Genomic DNA, 20,901 nt, shown 5'->3' with positions numbered 1-20,901 from the left:
TGGAGGTCAGTAGTTCAGTGGTAGTGCAGCCCCCCTGGTGCAGTCAGAGACCACAGTTTTTCTCGTGAATAAGGTGTGTAAACTTTGCACCCTGCAAAACACCTAAAGATGATCCGAAGGGTTCCCACGGAAAGACTTGAAAGGTTGGCACCGGGGGTCAGTTGAAGAGCTCAAGTGAGTCAGAAATACAAAATGTGATATATTTTTACTGAGCACAGACTGCATGTTAGATGACAAGTCTTGCAGTTTTATGGAAGTATTTAAGTTTTAGAAACCGTGCATTAAACTATCTCATATTCAAACAATATGCTTTGTGCAGTTCAAAGAAACTTTTAAATAAGAGCACCCCGCTCATCAGCAATATGCAATGAGTCAATACACCAATTTTAAACAGGTCATGGACATTATTTTGTGGTTTAACAGTATTAACAGTATTATTACATCTACAGCAAAAGTCACTCTAAACCTGCTGCTCCCTTATAACTGTAAAACAATAAAACGACTTCCTTTCTGCATGCCAATGACTACATATCTGAATATACGTATTAATAAGTATTGTTAATACAAAGGCTGATTTACTAACCGGGCAGGCTGTAAATCAGCAGGCAGCTGCCCCAGGCACCCAGCGATCCTGGCCCCAGGTTCACTGTATTTGGTTTGTTGTAATTTAATTTACTGCAAATGTGTTCTCCAATTATTTAGGTGATATTGTGACATTATCAAATATAATTGTGTGTTTTACTGTTATTACCTAAACCTGTTGGACACACAAGTAGCTTGTTGTTAGATGTCTAGATGAGATATAATGTGTAGTCTGTAGTAAAGACTGGAGGCAATGGTGTACATACACAATGCCAGTGTTTTTGCCCCAGGGCCCTGTAAGGTAATGTGTTAATCCGGCTCTGATTTATTTTGTTTATTTTTTGTATGGTTAGTCAAAGTTGGAGTGACAAAACGTGGAGATAAATGATGCAATTGATAGCGCTCATATTAAATGATGCCACAAATGAATAATAAAAAACAACACAATCATGGAAAAGACTGAAAACCTTTACCCATCATGATATGTTCTGCCTGATGCCATTACTGTAATACCAGTAAATGTGTTTGTTTTTTTGTGTGAGAAGGTGGGGCACTGCACAGTAGTACTATAACAATGAAAGGTTTTTAATAGCTCCATTAAATGATCTGAATTTGAATATACATCCAGTCATTAATTCACGTGTTATCAAACCATTCATCAATCTATTCATTCCTTCATTTTCTATCCTGTGAGTGGATGGAAGAAAACACTTTTTATGGCATACATCTTTTGGTAGCAATTCCACGCCTCTGTAGAGAGTAGTCTGTCCTGATGTATATAAAGAGAATATTTAAAGTCCAACCATCATTGAATTCATGAAATAATGATAACTCTGACTATGCCATGTTGTTTTTGTCTAAGCTGGTAGCTTCATTGGAGATCTGCAAACGTTTTCCCTTTGACTATCTCACCGCAGATCTTTATGCTCTCCTACCCGGTTGACACCTTCCGTGTCACGCTCACGCAGTTTCCGCACTTCAGGCGACAGTGCGCAGGAAATGGCGCGTTGACCACCTTGCACTTATCCATGGGAAAAGAGCTGTTCAGCCACAAGCACGCGGATGTGTCAGATAAACCATACTCTGCTACAACTTCTAAGCAACTAAGCCCAGACGTGTCCGTGAGCTCCAGGAAATAACCCCTAGCCACTCCACTTGCACTTGTCTCGCATTGCCAGACCTTCCTTCGCAGCGCTGCGGAGCACTAACCTTCATCCTGGACTTTACATCTGCATTGCATATACTATATATTCTTTGCAAATTTTGCACTAAACCCATTCAGCCTTTTTTCTTATGCAATAGTTACTTGGCATTGTATATATTTGCTTTTCTGTATTTATTGTTTATACTGTTTAATATGTTTGTTTGTTTGTTTGTTTGTTTATGTATGCACCTTTTACCAAGGCAAATTCCACATAACAAAAACCTTTTCTGATTCTGATTCTGATTCTAATTATAAGGAAAATGAAATTAGGCTATAATATTACAGAGATGCTTTAATGAAGAAGAAAATGAAAAAAAAAAAAAAAAACAGAGAGCCCAGATACACATAAACTAATGTCTTACAGAGTTTCAAATAAGTCTTTTTTTTATACAGTCCCAGTGGAGAAGGTTTTTCCCTTCGCTCAAAAAACTTTGTTTTGTTCCTGTTCCCGTATAACTGATTTAATTTCGACTACCGAATAAAATATGATTCAAATCAATAATTAAGCCCCAGACAACGACATTCATTTTATGCATTTTATTGCAATTCTCAACAAAGTACAAAAGAGGTAGACATGTTAAATGAATAACTTAAACAGTGAAAAAGGTCAATTTACATATATTTACAGTAATAAGTTAAAAGAAATATATTATCACATTATGAAGCAATTCGTCTTCAATGGCTTGAGAGAGCCACATTTAGTTCAGCTCCTTTTCTATCTCCTCCTCTTCATCATCGCTGTCTTCATCGCTGCTGGAGTCTTCGTAGGGGCAGATGGTCGCTTGAACCGGATAGTTGCGCAGGAGCATTTCTGCTTCCTGGTACAGATAATCGAACCATCTCGATTTCGGCCAGTACAACCTTTAAAAAGAGAACAAAAATGAATAAGACATGCGTACAAAGAAATAACCTGCATAAGAATTAAAGATAATTTACCAAAACTCTACTTACTTCACTGGGTGAATGAACTGAGGAGCTTTGGGGAGTTGTGGAGCAGAAAGTTCTCCGTGAATAGAGTGAGCCTGAAAGTTAAAACAGAACGACTTTGTTAAACTTTGTATCCATTAAACAACGTACGTTTGAATTTAAAAAAAAACATTAAAAGTAAAATCAAGTCGTCTAAACTCACTTTGTGCGCCCCAGTTGTCTCCTCTGTTCCAGTCCATGGTCTCCACAAACGACCGGACTGCTGAGTCACATTGTCTCCATTATAAACAGAAGTTAATCCAACTTTGGTAGTGAAAGTCCCCATAGTTCCTTGTAGTGGTCACTCCTGCGTAAAGTCCTCAGAGGATGTGTGACTGAAGGCAGCTAGGAACCTCCTATTTATCAGGGCCCTGGGTAGCTAGTGCCAAATTGCGCTTTGACGAGTCCCCAAGTGTCTCCTTGCGCCACGCTGTTGAGGTGCGAAGTCACACTTCAGCAAACTCCAACCATATGGCCACTTTCTTTCTTATTAATATTGTATGTAGAATAAAAAATATCATGAGTAACTAGCCGATTTAAAACATATTTCTAAGGTGAACTCTGTAATGGTAATTTGATTCGATGTTTAACAGTCATTAGGTGAACTTGTTCTCTTCACCAACTATATAGGCCATTATAAGTGCGCATAATGTAGAGGTATCATTATCTGCAGGTCTATCTAGTGATGTGATGTTAATTAGGTTTGTGATTAAATTAATCTCAATTTAATCGAACCAATCTCGGTTAGATAAGCTCTTGTTGATAAAAACGTGTTCTTCAAACTCTTTAACCCCTTCACCTTTCAGTATCTCCGTCTGTGGAGCCATTTGTGTGTGAGGTGTGAAGAAACACGTGCCCATACTGTCATTGCCTGCTGAGTGGGATGATGGAAGAAGGCTCGTGCGCAGTGTGGATGGCTTGACACGCGTCAGCCTTTTGTATATACAACAGCAGGAGGGGTGTTAATTGCTGCACCTCAGCAGATGCAAAGCTTGAATGCATTACAATCCCATATGGAAAACCTAATACTCAACCTGTAGGTTTAAGTGCAAACAGTTAATGAGAACAGAACACTGTATTGTTATGTTATGCAACTTCTATAGGAGCTCCGCTTTCTGCCCTTTATGAGGAAGAACTTCTGTAATCCATTAACTCAACTAGTGCCCATTCTTTCTTTACAGGGTTGTTCTTTTAGATAGGCTATGTGAAGTGTTTCCTAACAGTGCCCCAATGGGGGGCAGTGTGGGGCTAAATGCTGGGATAAAATGATAATGGGATCAGTGTCATATTTTTAAACATTTGTTGTTTGAATTATCCAGTGGTGGAAAAAATATTCAGATGCTTTACTTAAGTAACATACTATGAAAATACTCACTACTACAAGTCCTGCATTCAAATCCTTACTAAAGTAAAAGTATGTAAGTACTGTCAGCAAAATGTATTTAAAGTATCAAAAGTCAAAGTACTCATTCTTCAGTAAAATGGTCCCTGTCAGTGTATATGTTGCATTTTACTGCTGTAAATGTTTAAGGTTGAATCTACAGCAATGCATCATATTCTCTAAGATCATCAGAGAGAGTAGTAAAGTGACTAGTAACTAAAGCTATCAGACAAATGTAGTGGAGTAGAAAGTACAATGTGTGTGTGTGTGTGTGTGTGTGTGTGTGTGTGTGTGTGTGTGTGTGTGTGTGTGTGTGTGTGTGTGTGTGTGTGTTTTCATCTGGCTTCATTCAGAGCTAATGGGTGCCACATTTGCAAATACTACTTTTTGAATGTACTGTAGCAGGCCTGCAGTATGGGGGTCTGTGTTTAGGGGTGAACCGTGCATGACCAGCATTGGATTTCTTTGCCCACAAGCTCCATCAGTATCACAGCACTTCTCTCCGGGGAACACACAGTCAGAGCTGGGCCTCGCTTTTGTGGGGCTAATTGGACACACCATGCTCTGCTGCTGTCTTGTTTTGTGCTTTTGAGTCATTCACTCTTTTGCTATACTTTGTACTATAATGGAAAATATATAAATGGATGCATTACATGCTCTTGCTTTTTAAACACATATGCACAAATGGGCAGAGTAATGCAGTACTTGTTTTGATTTTTACCATATAGTAAAACTAGGTCAGCATATAAGCATAAGAGTATTTTCAGGTGCTTTCTTCAATACTGGTCATCAAACAGATGCATCTCATATGTTTTTAGTAATGTAGGGACAGCTCTTTAAAACACACATGATGTATTTTGAAAGGATAGTGCTAAGTATGTCATAGAAAGAAAGAAAAAATACAAAAGAGCAGGAAGAGTAAATGCGAGGTCTGAGCTCTGAATGAAGCGAACACACACACGCACACATGCAAGAACAGACAAAATATTAAGGACACTTATTATGGAAAGTGCTACAGGAAAAGAAAGCCATTATTCCTCATAGGCTTCCCCCATTAAAATAAACCAATAACAAAGGATGAGATGGAGGTCAAAATATGAAGATGTGTAGAAGATTTGGATTGTACAAAGAAGAAGCTGCAGCTCAACATCAGAGAAATAGATGTCTTTAACAGACATCCAGTGTTTTATTTCTGACTGAAAAGTTCACCATTTGCTCCTTGCCACATCTACTTCTCTATAACTTTTCCTCATAAAACCTCCTCCATTATCTCTATTGCTTAACTTTTGTCTCACTTTCACTTTTTTCTTTTTCTGCTTATTATTCATAGGTCATATTGCTTCTTTTTTGCCCACGTCATTTAACACTTCTCTCTTACAAAGAATCTCATACTTCTCTCTAAAATGTTCCTCTCAATGGCAACATTCAACCACTAATAATGTAATTTTCTAGCATTTCATTCAGCTAAGCCTTTTTGAAAACACAGAATTGAATGTGTTCCCAAAATTAATATGAATTCATTCTTTAGCCATCAGCTAAAAATCAAGTTTACCATACAGCCTAGACATTAACATGTAATAATGATACCCTTCATAGTTGATGGTCCTGCTTCCAGTGTGTGTGTGAGTGGTTTCACCCACTATCCTTGTGCTGGACTCACTAAATGAATCTGCACTGTTGTACTGAATGAAAAACATGTTCTTACGTCATGCACCAGTAGTAGCAGTATTGTTAGGGATCTTGATATTATCCTTGGACTTTAGTAGGTAGGGATCATGCTGGGCCACTGTTAAAAAATACACAATGTTGCGAAAGATCCTATTGTATTCTTGGAAACGATACGTTATCTATCTACAAGATGAATCTTGAAAACAAACCTTCCTTTAATCCATTCCATTCTTTAATGAGCAAAGAACATGTTGAGATGTTTATGCTCCTCTCTGCATTCACACTCCAACAGTTTCCAAACATGCAGCAGTTGGGTAGTCCTATTTTGTCCTTATTTAATTTGGAGGAGCTTGGAAGACTTACTAAAGTTGCAATCCAAGACAAAAAAATACAAATCTGAAGAGTCAAAATAACTTCTCAAGAACCCAGACTATGGTCATCAGTACAGTCAAGTTTAATGTAGTTTAGCTTCGGCCATCTGGATTAAAAATTAGTTATAAGCTGGTGCAATACGATTTTGACTTTGCATAGACACATTTTTGTTGTCATGCTCTTTTAAGACCTATACCTTAGGTCTATGTTTAGATTCTCCATAAATTTGTGATGATAAAGTAAGCCCTAACATATGCCCTATGTGTAGTAATATGGTAAATCAGAATCAAAAACAGGTTTATTGCCAAGTAAGTTTTCACATGCAAGGAATGTAGTTTAAAAAATAAAATGTAAAGAATCCTAAATAGAAAATAGAAATTTACACTAACATATTTGTAAAATATATTTGTTTTTAGAAAAGCCTTACAGCATTTAAAACGAAGAGGATGGAATGTGCAAATGTGTAGATATTCTAGTCATGCAAGACTATTTGTTAAATGTATTCCTGGGAATCGAACTTTGCTCTCCCTACTGCTGTAAGTAATGCCGGGGCTCAGGGTGACTCCTGGCTTAACAAGGAAAACATTTCTGTATGTGACAACAGGAAGGGAGGAGATGTGAGTCATGATTCATTTACTAAAAAGGTGATGCTGATGCTTCTAATACCACCTCCCTGCTTTCAGCTTGCAATTATAGATCTTTTTTTGTTTGTGGGGTTTCAAGGGGAAAAAAGTTTTGTAGAGGCTAACAGCTCTTTTTAAAATGTGCATCACTATCTAATCAATGAAGAGCTGTTTGTGTTGAAATTAAGGACTCCCTGCCTCTATTCTTAAAATCCATTTTATGTGATTCATACTGTGAGTACATTTGCCAAACAACATCATGATCTCCTCCCATGGACTCTCAGCAAAGGTAATCATGCAGATTAGATTACACACAAGAGCTCATTCATTTCACACCTCAGCTTCCGTTGAGCTGTAGATACCTACATTGCAAATACACAATATTGTGAGATACTGCATATCTTCCATTCAATATTTGGATTCTGGAGAGAGCATTTCCTGTATGAGTTATCCTTACAGAATAGCAGTGTTGTGACCAAGTCATATTTGCTCAAGTCCCAACTCCCAAGTAAGTGTCCAAGTCTCAAAATATAGATAAATAAGTCAAGTCAAGTCACAGGTTATGTCAAGTAAGGTCAAGGTCTTAGTTAAGACAAGTCAAGCCCCAAATCAAGTCAAGTCAAGTTTTTTATAACATGCAAGATAAAGCACTTTTACTTGAGTATCCGGTCTTTATAAAGCAAAAAAAAAAAAAAGATCAGAATGAGTCTCCAAAGAACAAACAAAGGCTGATCGAAATTTTTGATGATCAGGTCTTGTATTCAGCATTTTGCTTTTTTCCTTCTTGCGTGAAATTTTTAAATCCAAAAGTGATTACTCGTGGCACAGACACAGCCATTGAGGTGGTCTGGTCCAACTAATGAGGCTTCATTAGTGGTCTTTGATGTTACATGATGCCATAGCAAGGAGTTTGACTGACAGCCAGTCACCCAATCATGAAAATCACATACCGGTGAGCTTTTTGAGTCGTCAATCATGATTCACAGTGTGCTGTACTGCCGCTGCATAGCATACTTGATAGTTAGACAGAAACATAACAACATTAAATTATATTATTTCATATTTAACAGCTAACATTCAAACTTATGAATACATGTAAGTCATCCGAGTCATCGTGCCTGAATTTAAGTCAAGTCTTGAGTCATTAACTTAAAGTCCAAGTCGAGTCTCAAGTCAATCATTTTTTTCATCAAGGCAAGTCGCAAGTCATTAAAACGGTGACTTGAGTCGACTTGAGTCCAAGTCATCAAGTCTCAAGTCCACATCTCTGCAGAATACCAAATGATCAATGATTACTAAAGCATAGGGCTTGAAGAAAGTTATTAACAATGGAGCTGCAGTAAAAATAGTGCATCATCCATCCAAGTGGCAGTTTAATCAAACGTATTTAGTATTATTATTATCATTTATCTCAGGTATCACAGTGCATGTTTATGTGTGTTTACATGAGTTTCTATTAGCTTTGAGTTGTGATCCGAAAAAAAGGATATGCAGAGGTCAGACTGATCCAGACTCTGGCTTAATCAAAATCCAGAGGGTTCCCTTGGAAACCCTCTGACAGGGACAAGTAGAAGCAAATATTATATAAGAAAAACTGAAAGAAATACTGTAAATTCAAATGCAAACACATGACAGAATAATTCAATAACTCTGAAACTAAGAGGCTGTGCCATGGCACATACAGCTATGCTTTTATGGCTTTCAGTTGAAGAAACATTAACATTACAACAACAACATAACATTAGAGAATGTCCAACTTACTGCACATTTAAAAAGCACCTTAAACAACTTCTTAAAAGTTCCCAGTTATGTCATCATTTTGACTAATCTTATTGATGTAATATAACCTGCCTGAATGTGTGCTAATGTGTTTCTTGTTTGATATTGTATATTGTCATATTCTTTTGTGTTGCATTATCTTGTATGTTGTTGTTTTCCTGCCTCGGGACTACAGGTGAAAATTAGCATTTATGCTATAACCTGGCTCATTTACAGTCTGTACAGAAATGTTAGATTGTTCATTAATGTGCACTGTCCCGAATAAATAAATAAATAAAAAAAATAAAAAACATGGATCCACAATAATACAACTTACAAGATAATGGTATGGTTGTGCATGCCACAAAAGCATTGTTAACGTTGTTTTACTCTCTCTTTTTTGGTTCTTTCTTACTCCGTCATCTTCATTTCAGCCACTGACCCTCAACCACAGAGACCAAAGACGTAAATCCCCCAGCGAGGGTCAAGATGACAGTGCGGATGTCTTTTCCTTTCGCTCTGCACTAATATTAACCTCCGCGACTGCTCAATGTGCAGCACAGTTTTGGGTTTATGCTGACAAAAACAGATTTGAAAGGCTCAACTATCAGAGCTGATGCACTGAAAAATGCCACACACGGGAGTCAATTTAAATGACAAAGAAGACAGAGAGAGTCTTAAAGGTTGATGTTGATGTTGTAATACGAGAAAAGGGAAATAGTACGAGTTTAAGTGTGTGCTTGAATGCCGTACCTGTACGTGAAACTGGATGTGCAACAGGAAAGCCTCAGTATCCCAGGCTTAATTAATCTAAACTTGTAGAGACTGTTCTGCAGAGGTTGACACTGAGAATGAACCCAGTACCAGATACATAAGGGAATTAGGATGCAATTAACAAATGAATGAGTGAATGTTCATTTTCACAAAGTTTCCACTGCCCCCAAGTGGCTAAAAATCAGGTATGCAGGTTTAAGCAAAACTGCTATTTTCATGCACACGTGCTGATAAGCTAATGCTAGCACACCCGCTAATGTAACATGTTAATGCTACGCTGAGCTAGTATGGTGGTTTAAAGGTTTTGTACTGATACAGTATGACCATTTTACTGTTGCTGGTAACTAACCATTATCTACTACTGTGATACTCTATTCCAGATACCATACAACTGCTCATACAACCATTCAAACAACAAAGCTTGGTGTGGGATCGAGATTCCTTGCTTCCATCTCTAGGGCTAACTGTGGAGACCAACTGCAGATGAGGAGCTAGCATACAGATATTAAGGAATACTCATTTCAGTCCTGATAAACTTAATATGCAGAAGGCTAGGTGCACAAGAAAAGATCAGCATACGGAGGGGTCTTCTTTACATTTGGTATTCTAACTGCATTCGGCACATATCAGTTGTGTTTTCACTCCTCTCTAACAAGTACTTTGAACATTTTGCTGCCAGCTACCACTGGACACATTTCTTAAGATCAAAGCCTTCGCAACATTTACTATAAAAACATAATCTCCCCATGACTGAGATGGCTTGAGAAGAACAAAGCAACAGACCAAAGCACACCCAATGGGACAGCTTTTAGAAACTGGTTGCTTTCATTGAAATATACAATATAACATGCAGATACATATGAGACATAATACAGCAGACAGCAAGCTCTGATGTAGTTTTTCCACCCATTCCAGCTTTTAATAAAATTAATCTAGCAATAATATTTGGTGCTTTTTTCATCTGATAACTTTGATTTTCTTTTCTTTTGCGAAGCTCTGGGCCTCAAGGGGAAATATCTGCTGTAGTTCAATACAATAGCCTTTGCTATTTCTGTAGTATTTTACAGCTTAATTTGAGCAAATCTCTCCTTTAGCTGAGCAGCAGAGACTAGAAAGAGGCGACGATGTCATCTGGAGACAAAAGGTAGGAGTCTATGAAAACACTGATTTTACAGAGGTATGGGCACACTGATATATAGACGTGAGTAATTCATTCAAACAAATAATTTGGATCTGATAACTCAACAAATATTATCAGAGAGCATCACCAGATGACATCATCATTTTAATTCTCAGTGCTCCAAGTAAAGCAGATTTCTGATTTCTGATGGCATAACGTTTTACCATAGTTTATTTGCCATAACAATCTTTACCAAACATTAGCTATACTCTAGTTTACACGTGCAGATATTTTAAGAAACATTTTGGAACTGTTGACATAAGAAAAAGTCAAAAAACGATCTTCCAGGTTTTGCAGAATAGTCTGGCAATAGCTCTGCCACAGTGCCGTTCTTAATACTACCACCAGATGACGCCAAAATGAGGGGTTTTTAAATCTTACACATTGTGGCTTTAATTTGAAGGATCTGCAACAGGACTGTGTTTAAAATTCCATGGATGGTGCTAATAAAATAGTTATAACCAACAACAGTACCACCTCTGCTAAAAAGGCACCTTACAGCTGAAGTTTTCAGACATGCGTTTCTGGGTTTTTTGCCAAAGATACCAACACAGAACTAGCTATATTACATACAATATTAACACTGAGATACTTTTGAACACAGTAAAGTATACACATGGCACTCATAGCATCTGGATTTTAATGCATTGTATGCATTTGTGATCATTCACGGTGAATTATTTTTATGACAGAGAAATGTAATTTTGGTGGCACATCAGTGAATGAATGGATGCCTGAAGTGGCTCTGCTGAAGAGGTACTTCAAAGATTCTAATTATTATAAGTAATGCAGGACTACTAATGAAGCCAGTTGCTTAAATGAAGATTTAGGGCAGGCCAATTAGAAAAGTGCTTCCTCAAGAGATTTGGTGGGTGGCAAATTATAGAACTGCACTTGGGGGCTTTCACAAAACCTACCACTAAACCCAACAGAGATGTTGCAATTGATTGCTCAAAAACAGACTTGGGTTGTCTCTTGACAGCAGTTCAATAGTTGATTGAATATTCTGTGAAAGATTCACCAACTGATTTTGTTACAGTGCCCAATAACTTCCCCAAATCTCTCAACACTGTTACAGTGTTACAGACAATGTTACAATAAAATGGCTTTATTTTTAAGTGCGGTGTTAATGTCATTTGTGTGATAGCACTGGCATATTTTGGGAAATAGATCAAACAAGTGGAATATTTTAATTATAGATTCATGTATTCTGCTAGCTTTGGGGGAGTTTTAAAATTAGAAATTGGCAGCACTGTGGTTATTTCCATCGGTGTACGTCTTGTATTATCTGTTTAAACAAAACAGAAAAGTACATTGTATTCTTGTGTAATAACTTTAAAAATAATGCACTGTCCATACTGTCCATATCATACATTGTGGACACAGTAACACTTCACAATTTATACTGTTTAATACCAAGGAATGAGTCAAAGTCAGGCAACTGACTGAATGAATAGCTAACAAGGTGTTTCCAATATAAGGATTATATAATTTATGGTAATTCATTTTACATCACGCTGCTTCATTTTAACTGTCTCATTGGTTCCCCGAACTCTGTAAGTCTGGCACTCACCACTAATGAATCATTCCAGATTAACTCTCTATTATGTAAATAGTTAGCTTTTGTCTGCTCATATCAAGTGGTGTGTCATATTGTAAAATATAATTATACATAATGTATGGTATTGTTATTATCCATACAGATTTGAGAGTAGAGGTAAAAGTGGGAGGGTTGACAGAAGTAGGCATTCCCTCTGATTGGCTGTAATTGGCAGGTTGGGTTCAGGCACTTGTGTCTTTCTCTGCATTTCAACATCATTCATTATTTTTAAAGAAAAAGGAAATAATGATAGTAGGCCTACTTGAATCCCCTTTAGCCTATTATGTTTTAAGATGCTGAATTGTACCACGTACGATTTAATGTGACAAATAAATATTGGTTAATTGAGTAATTGAAACAAGTGAAACTGCATTGAGAAAAGCTGTGACTATATTACCAAACCCAAATACATCCTCAGGCTACATCCACACTAATACGTTTTCGTTTAAAAACACATATCTTTTGCTACGTTTATGCCTCCCGTCCGCACTACTACGGCATTTCTATGCCCCTAAAACAAAGAAATTTGGAAAAAAACTGGTGACCCTATTTAAGTTTGGAAACTTGCTCTGTAGTCTGGGCGTGCAAAAACGGAGACCTTTGAAAATGACAATGCACGTCAGTCAGTCTTATTAGCTAGATAAGCTTACATTCCGTTCAGTAACAGTTCCACCTCATCGTCGCTCCAAGCAAAATCCCTTGTCTTACTTTTCGCTGTTGTTATTCTTTCTCCAAAATATTTTCTGTATTATCTACTTATAGGCTCATAGGCGGACTGGCAATCTGGCAGTTAGGCTACATCCATGATTTTCAACTGCAGAGTAAAAGGTAGACAATCTGCTTTCGCATGGCCAGTGTATGCGAATGTCGTACGTTGTCAGACGTGTTAATATGGAAAAAATAGGGAAAAGCTCCAAAAAAATAAACTTAAAAAAAATAAAAAATAAAACTGAAAGTTTAGATGTAGCTTCAGACTAAATGGCTTTTACATTTTTTTTTATTTTTCAGACCCTTGTGCATAAATATGTAAAATATTTACATGCACAAAATTATATCAATATTTCACACACCCAAGCACACTCTCATACAAATAGTAAAGGTAATCATCTGATCAACTGATGGTATGTACAAATTAAGTATTATACTTGGTTTCAATACAAATAAACCCTCCTCAAAAAGTAGAATTAAAAAAGAATGAGCTGCATTGGAAACACCTCCTCATTCAGCCTATTGAAGGAAACCATGCAGCATCTTCGCCCCCAACACCGCACTCCGTGACTGGTTAAGATTTTTTTTTTTGCAGTGTAATCTCAGTATCTCAGGGAGTGAGTGAGCCTATAGTATAGAGGATGCTGGATGATGGTGATGCGTACCAAAAGGCTGCTGCTTCGCTAACAGGACTCACATGAGGAAGAATGGAGTTTTGACATAATGGTAAAGCGATGGATTTCCCTGCTCTTCATCACCTTTTTGGCGCGTTGTGGATGACGGACATAATATAGAGAGGTGTTTGCGGAATTCCCTGAATTCACAGGCTGCATACTTGTTTTCAACAACAGGGAGAGGCTTACATCCCTGGAGATTGAGGTTTGTAAACTTTATGGCTTTACAGAAACATCGTGCATTTCTATAGTGTCTTTTTTTGCTGGGTCGATTTAATTTGTTTTCTGCTATTCAGGTACGTAAAATCGGTTTGAAATGTCCGACTTTAACAACCGGAGCCAAACCAGCACACGTCGCAGTGACTACGTGTGGCAGTATGAATATTATGACGACGAGGAGCCCGTGTCTTTTGAGGGACTCAAAGCGCACAGATGTAAGCTGAATACAACTGCACTGAGACAATCTTCCATTCCTGCCTTTCTGTGTGTGTGTGTGTGTGTGTGTGTGTGTGTGTGTGTGTGTGTGTGTGTGTGTGTGTGTGTGTGCGTGCGTGTGTGCGTGTGTGTGTGTGCGTGCGTGTGTGTGTGTGTGTGTGTGTTTTTCACAGGGTTGCTTACCTTTACTGCTGTTAATTAGTAATGACTCATTAGCCCCTGCACATATCTTTATTGCTGCAGCTGGTGACATGCGCTACTTGCTACTCAATAAACAAAATGATGGAAGTATTTTTCATGCAGCACGTGTAGCATTTTGAGGTGAAGAGAGATGGTTTACTCATCAACTGATAACTGATTTTCTTTCTTCTCTGACATTTCAGACTCTATCGTCATTGGCTTCTGGGTTGGACTTGCTGTGTTTGTCATTTTCATGTTCTTTGTGCTCACTCTGCTCTCAAAGACAGGAGCGCCACATCAAGAGTGAGTATAATAGCAGGTCTACAGCAGGCCCATCTTCCATCTGGCCCCATGGGGATAGTTTCAGCACCAAGGAGAGCTCCAGTATTTCAGCTCTCATCTCATCTTAGAGCTGGGGCAGCTTTCATGTCTGAGGGTGAGCTCCTGTTGTGTAGGCAGAGAGACAGGACTGCAATGAGCTACAGGGATGCATTTGCTATTCTGACAGTAGATTAAGAACATTTTAATTTGGGTAGGTCAGTGGTTGTTCTCATATGTAGGACTTTATTGTGCTTTTGTGGAAAGCTGCTATTTGATTTTGATGCGAGCTTCATATAGCCATAGGCACATTGCCTTCCCATGTGAAGATCAGCAGTGGGAGTTGGAGAGAAAACACTTAGATAAAGGTTGAGTATGACACTGAGGTTAATCCAAGAGGAAATAGGGCATTTATTGGCTGGCTGTCTTTTCCCTTCGTTGTCTTTTTAAGGACAGGGTGCTGGGATGGTTTTATATTAATTACCAGACAGAAAAACTGTGAAAAGACAAGCAATCTACAGAAAAGCTACAGGTTCATACAGGACTAAAATGACAATAAAAGCCCCTGATATTTTCAAAACATTTTCCTGCTTCAATCTCACTTCACTGCTGTGATCTCTCTTTCTCAACAGAAACCCAGACTCTGAAAAGCGCCATCCACCAAGCAGCTGTCTAGTAGACATCCGCGCTCCCCAGGATGAAAATGACAAAGCCTTCTCTCGTCCATTGCTAACGGAGTCTCGTTCTTATTTTCATTTCTACATTAACGAGGAGGATCAGCGTCAGGAGAAGCAAAATCCAGAGGACGAGAGAGTTGGAAAGCACAGCGGGGCGCGAGCCCAGCAGCGGACCAGAGGTACCAGCTCCTCTGGGATGGACGAGATGGAAGAGGATGTTGAGGAAGCTGAGGGACACCAACCTCTCACGGGACTAATAGAGGAAGACAGTAAGACAGACAGAGAATGTTCCTTCTTTTCCCACTTCAACATCCCTAACTTTGTGAACTTGGAGCACAGTTCAACACTTGGAGAGGATGATCTGCTATATGAGCCCAATGTCATACTGGAGCGCCAGTCTCACTCTCAAGATGCTCACCATGACATCCACTGAGTCTGTTTATACAAAGACATCACAGGCATGGACATAGTGTTATTGTAAAATTAGCTTACCTTTAACATGGCCATTTGTGATCTGATGGGGAAACACACACACACACACACACACACACACACACACACACACACACACACACACACACACACACACACCTGCCACACAGCTACCTTTTTCTAAAAAGTGTCTCTGCTTGGAGAGTTTTAGCCTTTTCAGGGAGCATACATGCAGATCAACAAGCAAGAGGGCACAATTCCATACTAAGTGTAACTCACAGTTATAAGATGAGATTTATTCCTGAATATAAAATTGCCTATCAAATGGTATGCTTTACTTTGAGTACTAGGCTATTCTGAAATGGATGCAACTGTAATGTGCCTGGACTAGATGTCTTTCCGAACAAAATGAGAGGAGAGTGGCTCACCAGGGAGACATGCTTGGTACAATTCATTCTGCTATTATTGCTGTCTTGCTTTCTTGTGCAATTCCGTACAGTGGACATTATCTCCCCAACAGGACACGGATGCCAGATTAAAAGCATGGAATTCAATAATGTTTGTTCTTAAATGAAGTGCCCTCTATTAGAAAAGGTGAAATGTACTTTAACCGTGGGATTAGTAATACAAAATCAAACGTATCATTACGGGGTAGGTAACCTAAGACCTTGGATGACAATGTGATATACATAATACTTTTGTAGACAGATCTCTTGAATCAGAAAAGATTTGTATTGTCCAAATAAGGCCTAAATGGTTTTGGTCAGTCAAATCAACACTGGTGTGGTGTGGCATTTCATAACATTAACATTGTGCAATAAGATCACACTCAGATTTACAATTTCATCAAGCTTTATCAGAGGTAATATCAATAAACAAGAACTTGAAGCTGCTCTAATTAATATTTTTATCAACTGTAAGAGCCACAAAGCCTTTTACCCTCTTCCCCCACTGGCTTTGCTAGCTGTTTTCAGAATCTCTGATAAACTCTCTGTAACTATCTGCCCACACCAAATGGCACACAGACTAAATTAATGACCAGCTGAACATAGTGGAGGATATAGCAACTAAAGAGCCACACATTTCCTTTAGGAGTTGGAGCTGCAAGGAAATGACTCAAAATAAATGTTTACATTGCTCCGTACCTTGTGGATATGTAAAGAAAGTATTTGCTAACATATGTCAAGTTCAAGTTGATAATATGTCAATGTGGTGTTTCAAGTGGCCAAAAAATGAATGAATGCAGGTTGTAGTCTTCAGACAGTGTAGCAGAATGTCTGTATTGATATGAGCACTTGTGTTAAAGGAATAAATTAAAGTGATGTTTGGAATTGTTCTTATTTGTTGGTAACATATTTAATGTTTAGGTAGATTTGACATAGGAAATAAGACATAAAAACTGTTGTACTAAGCAGTGCTGCACTCAGGTCTGGGTCTTAATTCATGTAGAAATCAAATTTGCAGTCAAAACAAATTAAATTACTTTGACCCATCCGGTGGTGATTATGCGAAGGAACATTCTGTTATGGTTTTAGGTTATTTCTGTTACCTGTTTGTTCATTTCTGTTGTCTTTATTGTTTATTTGTTCATGTTTCCTGTGTTTGTATATTCTGTATATTTCTGTTTAGTTATCTCCTCGTTTATTGTGTATTGTGTGGTTTATTCCTGTGTTCTGTGTTCTGTGTGGTCAAGTTTCTGTGTTTAGTTGATTTCTGGTTTTTGTCAGTGGTTCCTGTTTCCTGTTTTATTTTGATAGTCTGTTTTCTGTCCTGTCATGTCTGGTTTTACTTTTTGCCTTTGTTGATTGTCCTGCCCCACCCTGATGTGTTTCACCTGTCGTGTCACCTGTCCCTCATTTGTTCATTACCTCTTGTATTTAACCCCTGTGTTCCCTTTGTCTTGTGTCAGATCGTTTTGTATTTCCCCGTGTCAGTGTGTGTCTTCGTCAGTCTCTCCTTTTTTCTCCCTGGAATTAGTTCTTGCCTGCAGCTCACAGGACTCCTTGTTTGCCTTTTTGGTTTTCTGAGGAAATAAACCTTTGAGTTTCTACGCTGCTCCTGCCTGCCTCTCTCTCTCTGCGTTTGGGTCCACTATTCCTCACTCAACACAACACATTCTAGCTCTTATTGTCATTCATCAGCAAATGCCCGAGCTACATATATTTAGCTGATGGGAGGGATGTGCTGGGAATGCCAGAGAGTCTATCAACATTAACGTGACACTGACTCCACCAAATCAGCCGTTTGAAAAAACAGCCCATTAACAGGACGTGTCAGGGAAAATAAATGTTCAAGCACTGACACAGCTCATGTTCGTAAAAAGGCAGGCAGGTGGAACCAGGCTGAAATATGATTAGCTAGTTCCCGAACTATTTGCAGGGAAGGCTTTTACAATTTGGTCAGTGTTCTCTTTTTTCTGTACCAAGCACACCAGCAGGGAAATTATATTCTCTATTTTTTTTGTGAAATTTTTACAATTAGTTTTTTTCTTACCAATGAAATGTCATGGCAGCTGACATGTGGAATAGTGCTCGAGATCAGTTATAAAACTCACATGGTATTAAACAAGCCATGCCAAATTTTCTTTCTTCCTCACCCTTTTTCTCCTTTTTTTCCTCTTACTAAGTGCAAAATACATTATAGCCCAAATATTCCTGCATTTATGCCTTTGTCTCGGAGGAAAATGGATCCAAGCGCCATTAATTGCAAGCATCATTCAGTGTGCAGTTAGCGCTGAATGAGGAGCAGCAGAGTTTAGACAGTGAAAAATAGAGTGGGCAGACGGCAGGTGAATGTCTGGTTATGTAATGTAAACATTAGCACATATGAAGTAGACTTTCTTATTACAAGTAAAATGTGTAAGATTCCTCTTCTGGTGGGTGTGTTACCCTCAAACAAGCTGAAAGACCCAAGGAGACCTGTGGGGTAACACTGCAGAAAGGGTACATTCATTACTCCTTATTTCTTAATGGCAACTAAAACTATTTACACATCATTAGAGATAGTTGCTGTGGTGATGGAAGACTTAATGGCATGGCAATAAAAGAGGGAGCAGCAGTGAATCACATTCTTATTTATCTTCTGAATGAGGGGGTGTTCAATCAAACTATTCCCTGTGTGTTCCCAAAGACAAATAAAGCTGAGTAGTTGTTTTTTTTTAAATAGGAAACTGTGTGTACATCTACCTCAGTGTGAATGTCAATCTAGCTCTCCTTTAATGTGGCCTCATAACTTTATTCACACCCAGTCTATACATGCAGGAATGACATGCTGTCGACTCCAGGCTCCACATGCCTCAGTAGTTTAGCACTAAACAAGTTTTTTCCGATTCCTACAAGGATGTAGTGAGCATCAACAACCAAGAGAGGGGGCAATGGAGTTATATCAATTCAATGCAGAAAGTCTGCCATTTGCTCTTTTTCCTAAATGCCCCAAGGCGGTCTCTGTAGGCATTGTGGCTCGTGGTAGTGAACTGCAATGACGCTTCAACAAATATCTGAGAGGGAGAGGCGGAGGAGGGAGAAGGGAAAACATTAGTGTTTTTTGAAGCAGAAAATTCTCTGGGATGGTGGGTGTTCAAAGGATAATGTCAGTCTAACGCAATTACATATTTGAGTTGCAAGAAAACAAGACACAACACATTTTGTGGCATTAGGTTGTTATGATCTGAGCAAGGGCAATGTTGTAAAATATCTACAAGTCGACATTAACCCCTGCTTTTTTAGGCATATGGGTTTAAGAGGGTTAAACAACCAAGGTGACAGCTGGATATGTTGTCTGAGAATAAGTGCAGCTTCTTCGCATCAGTCAGCAGACTTGGCTAATGTGGGCTAAAAGACACAACTAATGGAACTGCTGATGACTCACTGCACCAGCTCAACGTCTCTTCAGCTCTCTTTCTGCAGCCAGGTGTTTAGTAGCACGTAGAGGGGATGTAGGTCATTTATTACAACTAAAAGCTTTTAAAGTCTTGAACACACTCGACTTGTTCTTACATATTTTTTGGCTTCCTTATTGTTTCATGAGGAAAAACCTACAGTAAAGGGATCCTGCTGGCCACACAGCTGATTGTTACCTTCCTGCACACCTTAGTTTTCTATATTGTACACTTAATAGTTAATTTTCTCCTCATTTCATTTTGACCTTTTAACATAATGCACAGCAGCAAACATACATGATGACACATAGCTTTTATTTCATAGAAAATGTTGATGTTTTTTAGTTGCTATTTGTAGTGCACACATTTAGTTAACCTCCGTACAGTCACACTTTAGTTTGTCTTTAGATATACTTGCCTTCAGTCATTCTAGTTTCTATTTCTTTGAGTTACCAGTGCTGATGGTCGTTGCTGTTAGAGCAACATTTTGGCACGCCAGCCAGAGCAAAAGATGCATCACCTAAATGAGCTGTTAAATACAGGGAGTGGCCAGTCAGAATGTACCATGTGCCTGCCACATCACGGGGGATTAGGGGGGGATTCTACTTTAGAGATTTTGTTTCTTTCTTAGTATATTAGTTTGTGTATATATTTGTTTTGGTTAATTACTAAATATTGGATATTGGAAATACTGATGGACTAATTGCCCTGTTTCCTTTTACTTGTACTTTATTGTGTAGTGTGTTTCTTTGTGTTACCGATTTGTTTGAGAAATGGTCTCATCAGCCATTATATATGTTCCCCTGTGTGGTGAGCTTTTGTAATCAGTTTAGTCTGTTTAGTCATCTTCCGTTTATGTTATTATAGCCTGAGTTTAGTTCTGTTTAGGTAACCCCTTTAAAGAGCGCAGATCTTTGTTACATATTTTGTAAATGGTTTGCTTCATTTATGGGCAAATAAAACCCTCTTTTTTGAAAATCCACCTGACTCCTCAAGCCTGCCAGCAGCTTTTTTTCTTTACATATGCAGTATCTATGATGTGCCTAATTTCATCCCTTATAGTGTCAGAGCCAATGTGTGGCCGTCCTAACATCATTCATTCTAAACTGGGCAGCTATAAAGTACAAACCCTTACATCAGTTACAATCCTATATTTGAAAAGTCTGTAGAAGAAAGATCGGCAGATGTTTCTCATACATGGGACTGATCTTAAAAATTGCTGATCTTAAAAGAACTGCACCCAAGAGCCGTATGGCACAAAAAAAGGGTATTCTCATTCTATCATTGCACTTTGGCCCCAGATTCAAATCTCTCGCCAAGCAGGAAAAAATCTGGGTGGATCTGGGTGGATACAGAAAATGAGTAACTTTCTCTCCCTCAACAAAGCAGCAGACTGCTCTGTGTTACAAAAGGAGACAGGTAGGCATGTCTGTATCTGTATGAATGTAACACAGGGCCGTGCTGAAAATGATTCTTGGCACAATGCTGCAAA

General features: G+C 38.5%; 2 protein-coding genes across 2 annotated transcripts; one reads left to right on the top strand and one right to left on the bottom strand.

The window, feature by feature from the left end:
• Window positions 1-2,355: 2,355 nt before the first annotated feature.
• On the bottom strand, window positions 2,356-3,136 carry ripply2 (ripply transcriptional repressor 2). The gene is made up of 3 exons (XM_031322589.1): window positions 2,916-3,136; window positions 2,738-2,808; window positions 2,356-2,647 (listed from the first exon to the last, which is right to left on the bottom strand). The coding sequence occupies exons 1-3, from the start codon at window positions 3,036-3,038 to the stop codon at window positions 2,485-2,487; spliced, it is 357 nt and encodes a 118-aa protein (XP_031178449.1). The 5' UTR covers window positions 3,039-3,136; the 3' UTR covers window positions 2,356-2,484.
• Window positions 3,137-13,365: 10,229 nt separating this feature from the next.
• LOC116065948 (melanocortin-2 receptor accessory protein 2A-like) lies at window positions 13,366-15,635 on the top strand. Its single transcript, XM_031321619.2, has 4 exons — window positions 13,366-13,695; window positions 13,787-13,924; window positions 14,309-14,408; window positions 15,056-15,635. The coding sequence occupies exons 2-4, from the start codon at window positions 13,807-13,809 to the stop codon at window positions 15,531-15,533; spliced, it is 696 nt and encodes a 231-aa protein (XP_031177479.1). The 5' UTR covers window positions 13,366-13,695; window positions 13,787-13,806; the 3' UTR covers window positions 15,534-15,635.
• The last annotated feature ends 5,266 nt before the right edge of the window (window positions 15,636-20,901 follow it).

The sequence above is a fragment of the Sander lucioperca genome, chromosome 19, assembly GCF_008315115.2.
Source record: "Sander lucioperca isolate FBNREF2018 chromosome 19, SLUC_FBN_1.2, whole genome shotgun sequence".
Lineage (NCBI taxonomy): Eukaryota > Metazoa > Chordata > Actinopteri > Perciformes > Percidae > Sander > Sander lucioperca.
The sequence above is the reverse complement of the archived record's forward strand: the minus strand, read 5'-3'. Positions and strand labels throughout refer to the sequence as shown.

What these genes read in the sequence shown, in the direction of transcription:
- LOC116065948 (XM_031321619.2), top strand. Translation starts at nt 13,807, where the DNA reads ATGTCCGACTTTAACAACCGGAGCCAAACCAGCACACGTCGCAGTGAC. An exon ending in GGGACTCAAAGCGCACAGAT is followed by an intron (nt 13,925 to 14,308) that starts GTAAGCTGAATA and finishes CTGACATTTCAG; the next exon opens with ACTCTATCGTCATTGGCTTC. An exon ending in ACAGGAGCGCCACATCAAGA is followed by an intron (nt 14,409 to 15,055) that starts GTGAGTATAATA and finishes CTTTCTCAACAG; the next exon opens with AAACCCAGACTCTGAAAAGC.
- ripply2 (XM_031322589.1), bottom strand. Translation starts at nt 3,038, where the DNA reads ATGGGGACTTTCACTACCAAAGTTGGATTAACTTCTGTTTATAATGGA. An exon ending in AGACAACTGGGGCGCACAAA is followed by an intron (nt 2,809 to 2,915) that starts GTGAGTTTAGAC and finishes TTTAACTTTCAG; the next exon opens with GCTCACTCTATTCACGGAGA. An exon ending in CAGTTCATTCACCCAGTGAA is followed by an intron (nt 2,648 to 2,737) that starts GTAAGTAGAGTT and finishes CTCTTTTTAAAG; the next exon opens with GTTGTACTGGCCGAAATCGA.